At 52.9% G+C, this 16,211-nt stretch overlaps 1 protein-coding gene across 4 annotated transcripts in view; it reads right to left on the bottom strand.

The window, feature by feature from the left end:
* Positions 1-16,211, bottom strand: part of RPAP3 (RNA polymerase II associated protein 3) — a 280,511-nt gene that overhangs the window by 108,916 nt on the left and 155,384 nt on the right. For all 4 annotated transcript variants that reach the window (XM_069629862.1, XM_069629864.1, XM_069629863.1 and 1 more), the window contains exon 12: positions 11,522-11,638. In XM_069629862.1, coding sequence (XP_069485963.1) covers positions 11,522-11,638 — 117 coding nt within the window. The remainder of the gene's footprint in view (positions 1-11,521; positions 11,639-16,211) is intronic.

Below are 16,211 nucleotides of genomic sequence, written 5' to 3'. Positions count from 1 at the left end.
GTCGAATGCTCTCGGACGGCCCGGCAACGGTTGGTTTGCCAAATGGTGACAATGGGCAATGCAGCCGGAGAGCCACCTGGAAATGGAAGCCTTGGAGGGGGCCTTCCCATGGTTCACAGGGCCAAAGTTCACGAAAAGCTGGGACGTCTTCCGGAAACTCTTTGTGCGGTCCACAAAGAACTTCAGCGCTCTAGCTAGTGCAAAGTCCTCTCAGCCGGCGACAAAGGCGTGGGGAAAAAATACAGGCAACACCCAGGGCTTGTTTAGATGAAAGTCCGACGGCACCTTGGGCATGAAAGAGGGGTGCGTCCGCAGCACTACCCTTGTCTTGTGGAATGTCAAGAAAGGTGGTTTACAAGAGAGGGCCTGGATCTCGCCCACTCATCGTGTGGAGGTGATGGCCACAAGGAAAGCTGTTTTCCACGACAAAAACTTCAGTGGTGTCAAATGCATAGACTAGAACGGAGGACCCACAAGCCTAGTCAACACCACATTGAGCTCCCACGCCGGGGCTGGAGCCGTCACCGACGGGAAAAAAAACGGAACAGTCCTTTGATGAACTCCTTAACCAGACGATGTGACCACAGCGGCAACTGTCCTGGAGATCTGGTGTAGGAGGAGACAGCCGCCAGATGGACCTTGATGGAGGCATGAGCCAGTCCAGCCTTGGCCAACAACAGCAAATACGGCAGTACCTGCAGAGCCGTGACTTGTAGAGGATCGATCTTCTGTGCACAGCACGAAACGGCGAACCTCTTCCATTTATGTCCATAGCATTTAAGAGTAGACTATGCTCTGGCCTTGGCAAGCACTTCCTTGCAGTCTGCTGGGAGATCATAGCCTCTGAATTCTAACGCTGCAGGAGCCAGGCCTGCAGGTTCAGCGATCCTGGGTCGTGGTGCAGAATTGCACCACCTTCCCTGTCGAGGAGATCTGCGACCACCGGAAGCTTGACAGGAGGGGCTGCTGACATGTCGAGAAGGTCCGGGTACCATATCTGTCTCGGCTACGCCGGTATGACGAGGATCATCTTGCACCGGAACTGTCTGTTGATTGACTGTTGAAGAAGCAACAGCAACAGAGGGAACAAATACAGAAATAGCCCGTCCCACCTTCTGCACTTGATGTTCGTCGCCATCGCAAATAGATCCATCTGCCCCATCTGCGGAAATGGCGATCCACTTGGTCCTGACGAAGCTCCCACTCGTGACAAGAACGCAGCTCCCTGCTGAAGGAGTTGGCGACAGTGTTCTTCACTCCTGCCAGGTGAAACGGGATGAGGAACATCCCCTAGGCGACGGACCAGTGCCACAGTTCCTGCGCTTCTTTGGAGAGTGCCGGGCACCTGTTGCCCCTGCTTCCTGATGTAGAACATCGTGGTGGTATTGTCTGTGAAGACCCGCACCACCTTGCCCTTGAGGGATGGAAGGAAAGACTTGAGGGCCCAAAACACTGCCCGCAGCTCCAACACGTTGATGTGTGACACCTTCTCCTCTGGTAGCCTCAGGCCTCTTGCGTGAAGACTTCCGGTAAGAGCTCCCCATCCTTCCAGGGAAGTGTCCGTCGTAACCGTCTGCTGGTGAGGTGGGGTCTGGAAATCCACACCACTGGACGGATGTCCGTGACTCCTCACCACTGTATTGCTCGAGGGAAACTAGAGTAGAGTGTGATCTTGCCCTCGAAGCTTCCTGGCACTTGTATCCAATGGGCATTGAGGAACTCCTGTAGTGGACGCATCCGCAGCCTGCAGAGTCGAATGAGGTATATGCATGACAACATCATGCCAAGCAGAGACTTGATGGACCTCACCCTTGTGATCTTCAGGGCCAACAGCCGTTGTACCTTAACCAAGATGGCTGATATTCTCTCCTCCGACAAGAGACGCCATGCACGACACTGTGTTGAGTCGGGATCCCAGAAACAGCGCGTCCTGCGATGGTGTGAAGCAGAACTTTGCATAGTTCACCAAGTACCCCAGCGCCGTCAGGAGCCGGACGGTCCTCGCTGTGTGGTCGACGGCGATGTCCTTTGAGCTTGCCTGGATGAGCCAGTCGTCCAGATAAGGGTATACGTGGATTCCTCGTAGACGCAGCTGTGCCACCACCGGCCCCAGGCACTTGGTGAAAACCATTGGTACCGACTTCAATCCGAAGGGAAGGGCCCTGAACTGGTAATGTTGCCCTTGCAGTGTCCCTTGTGGATAGGGATGTGAAAGTAAGCATCCTTCAAGTCCAGCGATGATAGGAAATTCCCTTCTTCTAGCTGTCCTAGAATGTGTTGAAGAGTCACCATCCGGAACTTTTTGGACATGATTTACTTGCTCAGATGACAGGTCTAGGATGGGCCTCCAGCCACCGGTCTTCTTTTTGACGAGGAAGTAACTAGGAGTACACTCCGGAGCCCCACAGCCTATTTGGGACAGGCTCTATCGTGGCCTTTCTTAGGATGGCCCACACCTCCAGCAACAGCTGAGGGACGTGGTTTTCCTGCTGGGTCACTGGTGGTATTCGGGGACACTTTCGTTGAAATTACAGGGAGTGTCTGTGAGCGAGAGCGTCCGGCACGCAACGGTTGGTGGAGATGGTCTTCCACACGCTGATGAAGTTCGCCAGCCGGCCTCCCACCGGGGTGCATGTCGGACGCCACGGCCGTTTCAATCCTGTTTTCATTTCGAAGGGCCACCTTAGAGACCCTAGCAACGACGATGTCCTCCTCCGAAGGCCTTGGAATGGTCTCTGTTCTCCTGGGTCGACGAGCGGGAGGGTTGACGGTAAGACGAGGCATCTCCACTAAAACCTTTGTAGGATCCTTGGGATTTGCCGCCTGAGGTCAAAAAGGACTGCCGCCGCTGTTGAAGCGTGCCCAGGGCACGAGCCGTCTCTGTGTCCATCTTGATGGCCTGAAGAGACTCATCCACGGCCTTCCTGAACAAATTGTCTCCGTCGAAGGGCATGTCCAACACCCTCGACTGAACATCCGGACGAAAATTGTGGCCTTCAACCTGCCCCGTCGACGAAGGCAAACGCTGTTGCCCATTTGGCAGAACCCCGTGCCGGTGATGTTTGTGGTCACCGTGATGGCGTGGACCGACGCCACCTCACCTTCCTGCAGGATCTCCAAAGCTTCCGACCTCTTCTCGTCAGGAAGGAAGTCCAGGAGGGGAGCGATCTTGAACCACAGCTCCCGGTCGTAATGTGTTAGAATGGTGAGAGCGTTGGCGGCCTTGATGGTAGTCGCTGCCGATGTGATGACTCGTCGTCCTATGGTATCCAACTTCTTCCCCTCACTGTCCGGGGGTGGTGGAGGCCGCCGAAAAGGAGGAGCCTGAAGACTTGTTCTTGGCTGCTGCCGAAACCACAAAGTCCGGCGACGGTTGGGTCTGCAAGCACTTGGGAACAGAGTCCGGCACCCTGTACTTCTCATAATGGTCCATCTTCGCCATGTTCGTGGAAGGGTGCTTCATGAGGGCCAAACCCTCGTCCCAAATGTCATCCAGGAGTGGGACCAACAGGAATGTCTTCCTCTTGGCCTCACGGCGCTGGTATAGGAAACCTTTCTTCTTCTCCTCCTCAAGAACTAGCTGGAAAAGCACCGAAGCCCTGGAGATCATGGTGTGGAACGAACATATCCCGCCGGGCGGCGAAGATCTGGGAGGTGGAGACTGGAGGTCACCCAACCCGCTGTCGTCGTCCGTGCCCGTGGTCACTGTGTTCGGATCCATCTAGTCCCTCGGGGGGGGTATGGAGGCGATGGGTGGCAAGGAGGTGGAGGGTGAACTTTCCTCTTCTTGATCAGTGGTTCCCCCGTCAGCACCGCAGGAGGGGCCACCGGTGCAACAGTATCCTCGTCTGGATCTCTGAGACCAGAGTATGCAAAACAGAGAATGTCCGCCGAGATATTTCCAGGTGGCCGCTGAGGCGAGTGCGGTAATGGAGGCGATACCGGAGGCTGAGGCGCAGGCTGGTCGTCAAGACCCCCACCACCCTGCTGTTCCTCATCGGTAGCTTCGTAGTCGCCCTTGTCGGAATCCTTGCCGTAGGGCCTGCCCTCAATGCACCTCTCCTCCTGGATGGTCTGGAGGCAGTGAAGCTCCTCCTCTGAGGAGATATCTGTGCCTTGGAGGACTACCGGTACTCCCCCCCACCCCTCTTCTCTGAGACCAGAGGGGACGGGTTCAGTGAAATGACTGGCATCTTCTCTGGTGTCTTCACAATGGGCTGAAAAGAGGACTCCGTCCAGGCAGGCAGGGTTACTCTCACCTTCGCGGTCGCGTCCTGCGGGTCCGCCACAGCGGTTTTTCATGAGTGACACCACCACCCCTTTGATGGAAGGCTGTGCCTTCATCGGATGTACTTTGGCCTTCACGACCAGGGTCAAACCCGCGGCCTTCTCCTTAGGGGGGGATGGTCAGCATCCCGCTCCCCCTTGGCTTTCTCCGACAGGCCAGTCTTGGGCTTCTCCTTGAGCTTGCCCGGGTGGTCCGACTTCCTCTTTGACGAAATCCTGAGCGTTGGCTGGTGACCAAAGCCACTGGGGACACTGTACTCGCCCTGGCTACCGAGGAGCCCATCGCAACGGCGCTCCCGGTGATAGTGGACTCATGGTGCTTGGCCTTTTGTTGTGCCCCCGTGGGAGGAGCGCCCTCAACGGCCTTAGAAGACCGCTCAATTTTCTTGGTAGCAGGGGATGCATGCTGCTAGGACCCACCCAGAGCAGGGGCCTTGCGCTGTAACCACTCCTTGAGCCGCTGATGCCGATCCCTCAGCGTGCTGCGCACGATCTCCTGACAAAACACACAGTCCTCCTCCACGTGCGTTGGGTCTGGGTACAGGCAGCAGAGGCACTTGGAATGCCTGTCATCCGAGAAGACTGTGACAATGAGGCAAAACAGGCGGGTTGAAGGAAACAAAAAATGCTGGTCTTTATTCAGATTTAACAAAATGCTAATTGGCAATATCACACAAAGTTCTTTTTAAAGAAGTCTTCCAGGTGTTCTTCTTGTTGAGCAATGGTTTATCCCCTGTTCTCTTGTAGGGCACGGTCTATGGACCTCTGGCAGGCTTCTTCCTCCTAGTCCTCATAGGCCCAGGTTCTTCCTGTAGCTCCAGAATCCACGTCTGATCGGCTCTGCAAGGAAGTCAACAATGAACACCCTTCTTCAAACCTGCTTGCTCTGTATATAGGCAGGTAACAATTGGCCAATCAAGTTCCACTTCCTGTTTTAGAGCATAAGAACCCATATAGGCCCCGCCCCCTTTTCCTTGTGAGCCCCTCCCCATGTTCGTTCCTGCACCTGTTCCCCGGAATGCCTTTCTGCCGCCCAGGTAAGTGTCTGCTGTTGAATCACTTGGCATTTTGTGGGGAACACTGGTCGGGTTGTGAATTCCCTGCCAGAGACATCTCACTACGTGCTTGTAACTATGTTGCAGCGGGTCACCTTCCTCCTGCCCGATGTCTCCGTATAACACACGGTTGGCGTCCTGCCCGCGGTTGCAGCAACACACACAGATGGCGTCTCCACGTAATAACTGGAGTTCTTCCTTCCAACATTCGTCTCTCATATGGGACGTCGGGTCCTCTTCGCGGCTACGGTTTCCTTCTCCTTTCCCCTTGGCCGTCAATGCCGCTTTTGTGAGGCGAGTCTCTCCCTGTCGGACGCAGCGCTCTGCCTCTTCGTCCTCGAACTCGGGGTTTACATCTTTGCGGGGACGTTTCAGCCGCCGCGTCTCTGCGGGCTGACATAGCGTTGGCTGCTCTGGGTTCTTTATATTGTCCCGTGATGTCCCACTCATGGGTATTATGGGCCCCCAGTCCTTTAAGAATTCAGGAAGTTCTTCGGTTCTGGGTATGTCGGGATTTGGTTTCTGGGATGCATGGCCCCACCACTCGCCATTCCTGAAGGTCGCGGTTGGTTCTTTCCCCAGCCCGCAAGTCTCCCTTCTATATTCCCGGGGTTTGCAATCCCCCTTGTCTGGGTCATTACAAAGACATTCCGCAAGCCGCAGTCCGAACAAATCTTGAAATGGGGAGCCGAATCCTTCTTTTCCTCCGACATGTCCATGCGGCGTAGGCCTTAAAGAAACTTCTGAAATCCTCCACAAAGAAATACGAAGAAAATTCACCCTTGAGGGGCGCTGAAGAATCAGAAAAACGGGTCCCCGTTAATCAGAAGAATTATCGATGGAGCACAAGGCTTGATTGTCGCAAAAATAGAGTAAAACTTTCAAAAAGCGAAAAACGCAGTAAAAGCTTGAGAGCTAAGCATGAGGACTCCCAGCACTTGAACGTGCGTAAAAATCTGAAGATGGCTGCGAGAGGAGGGGTTTAGGTAGAGGGCAGTCATTGGCTGGGGGCAGTATGACCCAGAGACCAGTGATTGGTTGTTCGGAGAAAGATAGTTCAGAAATGAAACTGAAACAGATTTTTTCTTTACCGAGGATTCCCAGCCTGACAACGGGGAATATTCACGAGCATGTGAATCCATGCCCGACCCCATGCTGGAGAAGGATGTTTTTTTACATGATACTTCGAGATTATGCTGTGCTTCGTCCGTTGTACTCCCTGTTTTAGACAATTAAGAATAAAACAGAATACATTGCCAACTTCCTGAGTCGGTCTTGTTATTTGGTGTAAGAGTTATTCTTCATCCCCATCCATCTAACGATGCGCTACATCATTTAAAAGGGCCATAAGGGTTCACTTCTAGTACCTTCTCTCTCAATCGCCATCTTTCACTCTCTTAGGCACCTTCTTACTCACTCCCTATTCTCTCCTACGGCTTCACTCACACATTCTCATTCACTTCCAGCACCACTTCCTCTCACCAACCAATACCTCACATTGCACACAAACTCCTTCACCTCCTCCTTCTCCTCCCCCTCCTCCTCCTCCTCCTCCTCCTGGCTTCTCTACATCGTCCCTTTTCCGATTGGTCTATTGGTGTGCCGCTCCTCCAGGGAGTTCACCCGAACATCCCACAACTTCCTACCTTCTAGGTCTCTTCTTATCCTGCCCCTTTCCTACCCACTGGCTACCTTTCCTCATTGATTCCCCAGGCCAATCTTTCTCTGTTCTCCCCTCCCAGGAGGTAGTACAATTATCAAAAGACATGAAAGTGGGGTCCAATCCCTGCCCCTTTCACTTATGCTAGTCAGCCAGGGTTTTGCAATGGCAGCCCGTCATGATGAGTCATGCTGCTCAAGCCCCAGTCCATGCGAGCTAGTTTGGCTGGAAGTCGTTCTTCAGCTCTCTCACAAGTGAGCAAAATGTCTTTGGAGCGTCTTCCGCTCTTGACTGCTGTTCTGTGTCGTGCAGCGGATTTCCTTCAGTATATTGCAGGGTTGGGCTTAGAGGTACCTTGCAACTCAGTGGAGCTTCGTTCAGCTGGTCACTTGATTCTCTCGCTGAGGATGCTGGGATATGTAGTTGTCTGGAAGAAATGGAGAAAAGCAGGCCAGCATCATGAGATATAGGTATAGGGTGACAGGCAGTGGCACGGTGTGCAAGCAAATTGCAACTATCAGAAGGGACAGGAATTTGGGACCTCCCAATGGCCACCCATCCCCAACGGGGTAGGGCTGGCTCTGCCTTCTGTTAGGAAAGATTTACATTTATGTGTAATTTTCCCTCTAGTTGTGTACCCCCTCCCCCCAACTTTTTTGCTCCTGTATAACACCATAGTCTGACTTTACCAGGAGAACCCAGAATTCTGCTGCAATCCTCTGGGCTTTCGCTCATTTTTTGGGGGGAAACGGACATGCCCTTAAGACAGTCAGTACTGGGAGACTTTGTTTCCCTTAGTCCTTTCCAATGTTGCAGCTTTTCTGCAACATGTAACAAGTGTACAATGTACCTTCCAGTACAGTACACTTGGGTCTCTTAGTCATTTCCAAAGGCCATAGATACTCTTGAAGGATTTTTTAGGAGATGTGCAGATGTGTCACGGACAGGGCTGGTGGCAGCTTATCTGTTCATGTATTTTTAACCATTTCTGCCAGGTAAACCGCGATTACCACGTTTGGCACAAGTAGGTGGCCTGGCTCCAAAATAGCCATGGCACGAGGTTCTTTGTCCTGTCCTTTGGCCATCTTGCCTCTTTGCCTTCCCCAGGTCGAGTCCTTATTTGGGCATGGATTTTCCCACAAAACGCTAAGCTTTTGCAGCCTTCTGCATGCCTTGTGTTTGTGCCTCCAGGATGTGGGCTGAGGGCGTCTGCCCCGAATACAAATCCTGGGTGCCAGAGAGTTTGGAGTGCTGTGAATGCCTGTGAATGCCTGGGACCACTGTGGACCACTGTGGTCCCTGATTGGTCCACGTATGGTATGCCTGTATGTGAGAAGATCTCCCATTGGGTCCTCTTTATTTCGGCGCGAAGGAGATTCTGTATAAGAGAAACCCCCAAACACCCATACCATGTCGATGTCTGGAGTTCTCACTGAACGCAGGATAGGATCCAAGTATCCTGAAGCTAAGAAGCTGAGTCGAGGAACCGCTGGTGACCCGCTGGAAGGTTTGGCACCCTGAGCCCGCTGTCGTCCCGTGGGACCCCTCTGCATTTGGTCGTCCTAGAAGATCTGCGAAGACACTTCGACCCATTGAATAGTGGGACCAACTATTCTCGGCACCTTCATCAAACCCTGCATATTTCGGAAGTGTCCCTGGGCCAACCAGTGGGCTGAACAGCTTACGCAGACTCTTTGCCCTTATACCGCTGCTGTTTCGAGGAGGCCCTTGAAACCTGGTAAATCGCTAGCTCTGTGTTCACGGCACTCTCAAACCGAATTTCGTACACTTGGCGTTCCCAGGTCTGAAGTGAGAAGAGTGCGCCCGAACCGGAGTATACACGGTTACCGTGTCACCCAGCCGTAGTGATGACCTTTGCAGGTGTGCTGCATTTGTGGCCCTCTTGCCCCTGAAGCCTGCTGCAGTGAAACTGGCCTGATCCATCCACCAGGAGCGGAGAAATCGCCACTGTCCCGTTTGGGAATCATCGCTGTATCTTCGTCGCTGAAAGCCACAGAGCCGCCAAATTGCCGCACTTGAACCTGAAACCGAAGTGGAAACGACTGCTGAAGTTTGGTCTGGAGTGCGCCGGGGGTTGGTGAGTAATGGCAACCCTAGCGGTGACCCCTAGCGCCTCAATCCATTTTTACACATGAGTGGCCTTTCCACTGCTAGTGCGAACAAGCGAACTATTTCCAACTCTTGGAATTGACTCTGCCCTCAAGTGGAGACCCTCCTCGAATAGTGGGAACCTAACCTTCATCGCCCCACCCACCTTCCTGAGTTGCTGCAGACCCTCAAAAGAGACCCGGTTTTGCCCATTTGAACTGCCGCGTGTGCTTGCATTTCATGTACATTTGAGCATTAGGCTCCACTCTTCGTAGGGATTGGACCGCCTCTTAGATAGGAGTGTGTTGGATGCAGAAGGGACTAAAGACTATTTACACTGCCTGTTTCCTTCCCCTTTTAGGTTGCAGACCCATTTCATGCATTAACACTTTAGACCCCATTGGTCTTGTATATATGTATTTAGATGGGATTGTGTTGGCTTAATAGTGTTACTGTGATTTGATTTGTGTGTTGAAGCTCAAAGGCCTTGAAATAAATGTGTATGTATTTTTAATATATCTACACCTGACTGGGAGTGATTTGTAAGTGTCCTTTACTCTGTGTGCTCATTCAGGTCTTTCAGTCACCCTCACCCCTCCTGAGACCTAGTCTTGACTGCCGCCAAGCTACCTTGATTGGTCTGGCTTGTCCAGAAGGTTACCCTGTTCCAAGAAACTAGGCTGGCCTTCTGAACCTCTGCCCACCAGGTCAGAGTTCAGAAATCCATCTTAACACCTTCCACTCTGGTAAGCCGCTCACCTCTGACTGAAAAGGAGTCCCCATCCCCTTGACACAGTCAGCTTACTACCACCCCTGTCGCACCACAACCTTTCCGTCCCCCGCAACTCCTCCCATTTCCGCTCATTCTCAATAGTGGCACCTCGCCACTCATACAATGGACATTTTAAGGCTAAACTTAAAATCCCACTGGTTAGCCTGTGAAGAGGCATCCCACAGACCACTTACGGACCATGGCCCAAACCTAAGGACCTAACCACACTGATGCGTTACTAATGGATCTAGGCATAACAACGGCAGGCTCAGTGTTCCAAGCCTTATTGTATACTATATTTTTGTCCATGTTTTTCGTACCCAGTGTATGTCGGACTTTATCACCAAAGTATCACCGGGTTCTTTTAATAATATTCCATCTACCCCTACTGTAAAGGCTTCTTACACAGGTACTGCCTCGGTTCTTCAGTACTGCCTCCCAATGCATGTCATTTCTGAGAGAAATTACAGCCAGATTGCTAAAAAAAAATACAAAACACATTGAATGGTTTCTGCAAAGGCACATTAGTGATTTACTTTCTTATAGAAGCATCTTTCTGCAGTGCAGATGTTGTCCATCAGTTCACGTGCATTACATTTTTTTAAATTTTTATACTTTGACTGATAATCCAGGGCAATCTTCCTAACAACTTCATTAAATTATCGTTCCCAGCATCCTTCTCTGAGAATATCTGCATTTCTAGCTGTCACTCTGGACAACATAAAGCATTCCTTTGGAGTAGGAAGGTGGATCACTCTGAAGATGTTTTCCATTCCTCCTGCATTCTATTTCCAAATCCACGCTTGTGTCAGGCTCTTCTGGAAAAGGCCTTTACTCTACCACCTCCAATGCCGGAAACTGTCCTATCTGACTCTCTAATACTACAGGTGGAAGATTGTTGTCCTGTCTTCTGAGGTCCCTGTTTGTCTTTGTGCGCCCTGATGCCTGCGAGCTTTGGCGCTATACAAATATATGAATTAAACAAATAAAAATAAATTAAGAGCCAAGACCCTGGTTTTCAACCCACATGGGCTTGGCTGGGTAATGGGCCAAAATGTCGCCCTCACAATTAAGACGGCCGAAAATGCCGATTTTAAGACCCCCCCCCCCTTACACCATATATATATGTGGAGGGGGGTATGTTATATAATGGTAATATGGGGGGTCCGGTGGGGTGCTCCCCCTGCATATGTATGTGGTGTAAAAGGGGATTAAAAAAAAAAAAGAAAAAAGTCGGCATTTTCGGCCGTCGTAATTATGGGGGTCGCAATAATCGCATAGCATAGATCCCTTGGCTGGATAAGCATTCATTTATTAAAATTGATTTACTGATAGATCGTATTTGTATAACAGACATTAACCCAAGTGGGTCTGTTGGTGATCATTCTAGGTCCTTGACTATCTTTGTTCAGTGTCTCAGGGCTCAATTGATTCAATTAGTACCCATTCTTGGCTCTAAATCTATAAATCCTCGCATTTTCCAATTTTCATTTGCATTCTGCATCAATCTGTCAGCACCATCGGAAACCAAAGGTGCTACCATAGATCACTTTTTGAACTGGCATACACAAGTACTTTAGGTTCTACTAAGTTCAGGCAAACACCTAAATGCATTTGACAATAAACTGATGTACTTACAGTTGACCTTAGGTGTGGTGGTTTTTCAATGGGTTTTACAAGACGTTTTATTTCCGTTTCAGAGGCAGGAGGTGACTGACATTCCTGGTCAGGACACAATCCACGGTCACCAAATTCCTACACAGATGAAATAAAGAATATCTGAAGGCATTTATTTGAATACACATTTTTATCAGAAAATCTCTACTTTGCGATATATGGTGCATCAGTGCAGTAGGTGAGAACGTTAGCAAGCAGTGCAGGTGAGGCGGGGTTTAGCAATGGCACTCTGCGATTATGCCACAAATGAAGTCAAAGGGAATGGTACCAAGGCCCAGGTAGAATAACCCAGGTAGAAAAATTAGAGCAGTTGGGGCTAAGGAACAAGTTACTTACCTGTAACTGTTGTTCTCCAGCATGGGTCTGGCATGGATTCACGTGCTCATGAATATTCCCTGTCAGGCTGGGAATCCTCTGTAAAGAATAAAATCAGTTACAGTTTCATTTCTGAACTGCCTTTCTCCCAATAACCAATCACTGGCCTCTGGGTCATACTGCCCCCAGCCAATGACTGCCCTCTACCTAAGCCCCTCCGCTGGCAGCCATCTTCAGATTTGGTAGCACGTAAAGTGGCAGAAGGACCAAGAGAAGAGCCGGAGAGGGGTAGGCGGGAGGGTTCGCATGTGAATCCATGCCAGACCCATGCTGGAGAACAACAGTTACAGTAAAGTAACTTATTCCTTCTCCGGCATGGGGTCTGGCATGGATTCACATGCTCATGAATATAAGAATACATAGCAGTACACACATGCACAACCACGGGAGGTGGCAAAAAGGCTCAATATCAGGCAATACAACAACTCAACATTAAGCAACTCTTACCTCCTCATCAGGCTCACCTTAGGCGAACAGGTTGCGCAACACTGCCTGGCCGACTCTGGACTCCTCCCTGGAATCCCGGTCGACGCAGTAGAATCTCGTGAAGGTGTGCGTCGACCTCCACGTAGCAGCCCTGCAGATGTCGAGCAGGGGCACACCAGACAGGAACGCCGTGACAGCAGCGATCGCCCTGGTCGAATGGGCTCTCGGACAGCCTGGCAACGGTCGGTTTGCCAACCGGTGACAGTGCATGATGCAGCCAGAGAGCCATCTGGAAATGGAAGTCTTCGAGAAAGCCTTCCCTTGATTCACAGGTCCAAAGTTCACAAACAGCTGTGATGTCTTCCGAAAACTCTTCGTGCGGTCCACGTAGAACTTCAGCGCTCTAGCTACATCTAGTGAGTGCAGAGTCCTCTCAGCCGGCGACGAAGGCGACGGGAAGAAAACTGGCAACACCAAGGGCTCGTTGAGGTGGAAGTCCGACGGCACCTTGGGCATGAAGAAGGGGTGTGTCCTCAGCACCACCCTCGTGTCGTGAAAAGTCAAGTATGGAGGCTTGCAAGATAGGGCCTGGATCTCTCCCACTCGTCGTGCAGAGGTGATGGCCACGAGGAATGCTGTCTTCCACGACAGAAACTTCAACGGCACTGAATGCATAGGCTCGAATGGGGCCGCCATGAGCCTAGTCAGCATCACGTTGAGCTCCCAAGTCGGGGCAGGGGCCTTCACCGGCGGGAACGATCGGAACAGTCCTTTCATAAATTCCTTCACCCGCCGATGAGACCACAAGGACGCCCGTCCTGTAGTTCTGGTGTAACGTGAGACGGCAGCCAGATGCACCTTGATGGAAGCGTGAGATAGGCCAGCCTGGGCCAAGGACAGTAGGTACGGCAATACTTGAGGGGCTGTAATCCGCAGAGGGTTAATCTTCTGTGCAGGGCACCAGACAGAGAACCTCTTCCATTTATGTCCGTAGCACTTGAGAGTTGAGGATGCCCTGGCCTTTGCAAGAACCTCTCTGCAGTCGGCCGGGATGTCGTATCCTCCAAACTCTAGTGCTGCAGGAGCCAGGCCTGCAAGTTCAGCAACCCTGGTTCGTGATGAAGAACGGCGCCTCCTTCTCTGGAGAGAAGATCCGCGTCCGTCGGCAGCTTGACTGGTGTGGACGCTGACAAGTCCAGAAGGTCCGGGAACCAGGTCTGTCTCGGCCACGCTGGTGCGACGAGGATCATCCTGCACCGGTACCTATTGAGCTGGTTGACGAGCCGGAGTAGCAACGGCAACGGCAACGGCGGGAACGCATAAAGGAATAGGCCGTCCCAGGGGAACGAGAAAGCATCACCCATGCTCCTCAGCTGGGGAAACCTGCTGGCGAACCTCCGGCACTTGGAGTTCGCTGCCGTCGTGAAGAGATCGATCTGGGGTTCGTCCCATCGTCAGAAGAGTCGATCCACTTGATCCTGGCGCAGTTACCACTCGTGGCACGAGCGCAGCTCTCTGCTGAGTGAGTCGGCGATGGTGTTTTTTATCCCTGCCAGATGAAAGGGTACCAGAAACATCCCTTGGGCGACGGCCCAATGCCACAGATCCTGGGCTTCCTTGGATAGGGCAGGGGATCTGGTTCCGCCCTGCTTCCGAATGTAAAACATTGTGGTGGTGTTGTCGGTGAAGATCCTCACCACCTTGCCCTTGAGGGACGGGAGGAAAGACCTGAGGGCCTGGAACACTGCACGGAGCTCCAAGATGTTGATGTGGAGTGTCTTCTCCTCCGGGAGCCAAAGGCCTCTCACATGGAGATCCCCGGTGCGCGCTCCCCAACCTTCCAGGGAGGCATCCGTCGTCATCGTCATCGTCACCTGGTGGGCCGGGGCTAGGAAACCCGTTCCCGCCGTCAGATGACAGCGGGAACCCCACCATCGTATCGCCTGACGGAATGCTTCGTCGAGCAGGATCCTGTCCTCGAAGCTGCCCGTCGACTGGATCCAGGGGGCGTCGAGGAGATCTTGCAAGGGCCGCATCCGAAGTCTGCAGTGGCGCACGAGATAAATGCAGGAGGACATCATTCCGAGGAGGGACTTGATAGACCTCACTCTGGCCACCTCCGTGGCCAGCAGACGTTGCACCTTTCCCAGGATGGTCCTGATCCTTTCCTCCGACGGAGAGGCCAGTCGCGCCACTGTGTCGAGCTGTGCTCCCAGAAACAGGGTGACTTGCGACGGGACCAGGTGGTATTTTGGAAAGTTGATGGAGAATCCCAGGTCCATGAGCAGCTGGACGGTCTTAGCAGTATGTTCTACGGCGAGCTCCCTTGTCCTTGGCCGTATGAGCCAGTCGTCCAGGTAGAGGTAGACGTGGATCCCCTGTAGGCGCAGCCGCGCCGCCACCGGTGCTAGGCACTTGGTGAACACCCTGGGCGCCGATTTTAATCCGAACGGGAGGGCCTTGAACTGGTAGTGCCGCCCTTGGACCACGAATCTGAGGAACTTTCGGTGTCTCTTTAGAATCGGGATGTGAAAGTACGCATCCTCCAAGTCCAATGACGACAGGAAATCGCCCTCCTCCAGGTGTCCCAGCACGTGCTGGTGGGTGACCATCCGGAACTTCTGTGCCTTGATGTACCTGTTCAGTCGTCGCAGGTCCAGGATGGGACGCCATCCTCCTGTCTTCTTCTTTACGAGGAAGTACCTTGAGTAAACTCCGGAGCCCCGAAGCCTCTTTGGAACAAGCTCGATGGCACCTTTTCTGAGCATCGCCCTAACTTCCAACAGCAGTTGAGGGACGCGATTTTCCTTCCTGGCCACGGGAGGAAAGCGGGGGCACTTCTTCTGGAACTCGAGGGCGTGCCCCAGGGCCAGGGTGTCCAGCACCCAACGGTCGGTGGAGATGGACTCCCACACGCTGATTAACTTCGTCAGCCGGCCTCCCACCGGGGTGCTTCGGCGGGGGCCCGACCCGACGGTCAGTTCAATCCTGCTTGGAGGCCGCCTTGCCTCCTTGACCACCTTGGCGACAACGGCGAGATCCACCTGACTCGCCGCGTCCCCTGTAGGCCTCCTGAGACGAAGATCTTGCCGCTTGACTGTACGTAGAGGAGCTACTGCCAGCTCCCTTGGAGACACCCGGTCTGCATCCGGAGCTCCGAAAGGATGGCCGTCGCTGTTGGAGCACATCCAGTGCACGGGCCGTCTCCGTGTCCGTCTTGATCGCCTGAAGGGACTCATCAACCGCCTTGCCAAACAGGTTGTTCCCATCGAAGGGCATGTCCAAAACCTTGGTCTGTACATCCTGGCGGAAATCCGTCGCCTTGAGCCATCCTCGTCGTCTCAGGCAAACGCTGCTGCCCAACTGACGGAAACCGGTGTCGGCGATGGCAGTAGCCACCGTAATGGCGTGGTCCGAAGCAATCTCACCTTCCTGTAAGATTTCCAGGGCCTCAGCCTTCTTGGCATCCGGAAAGAAGTCCAACAGAGCGGCGATCTTGAACCACAACTCCCTGTCGTAGCGGGCTACGATGGCCAGGGCGTTGGCCGCCTTGATGGTCGTCGCTGCAGATGAGATGACCCGTCGTCCCATCGCATCTAGCTTCCTACCCTCGCCGTCCGGCGGGGAGGTTGAAGTCGAGGCCGATGCCCCCCCCGCTTTCTTCTTGGCCGCCGCCGAGACGACCGAATCCGGGGTAGGTTGCGCCCGAAGGCACAAGGGGGCAGCGTCGGGGACCCGGTACTTCTTCTCGTACCGGTCCCTCTTTGCAGGCACCGTGGCAGGGTTCTTGAGGAGGGCGAGCCCCTCATCCCAGATGTCATCAAGAAGCGGTACGGCAAGGACCGTCTTC

The sequence above is a fragment of the Ambystoma mexicanum genome, chromosome 12 (genome assembly GCF_040938575.1).
Source record: "Ambystoma mexicanum isolate Mex_15411 chromosome 12, UKY_AmexF1_1, whole genome shotgun sequence".
Lineage (NCBI taxonomy): Eukaryota > Metazoa > Chordata > Amphibia > Caudata > Ambystomatidae > Ambystoma > Ambystoma mexicanum.
Note: the sequence above shows the minus strand (reverse complement) of the source record. Positions and strands in the feature narration are given on the sequence as shown.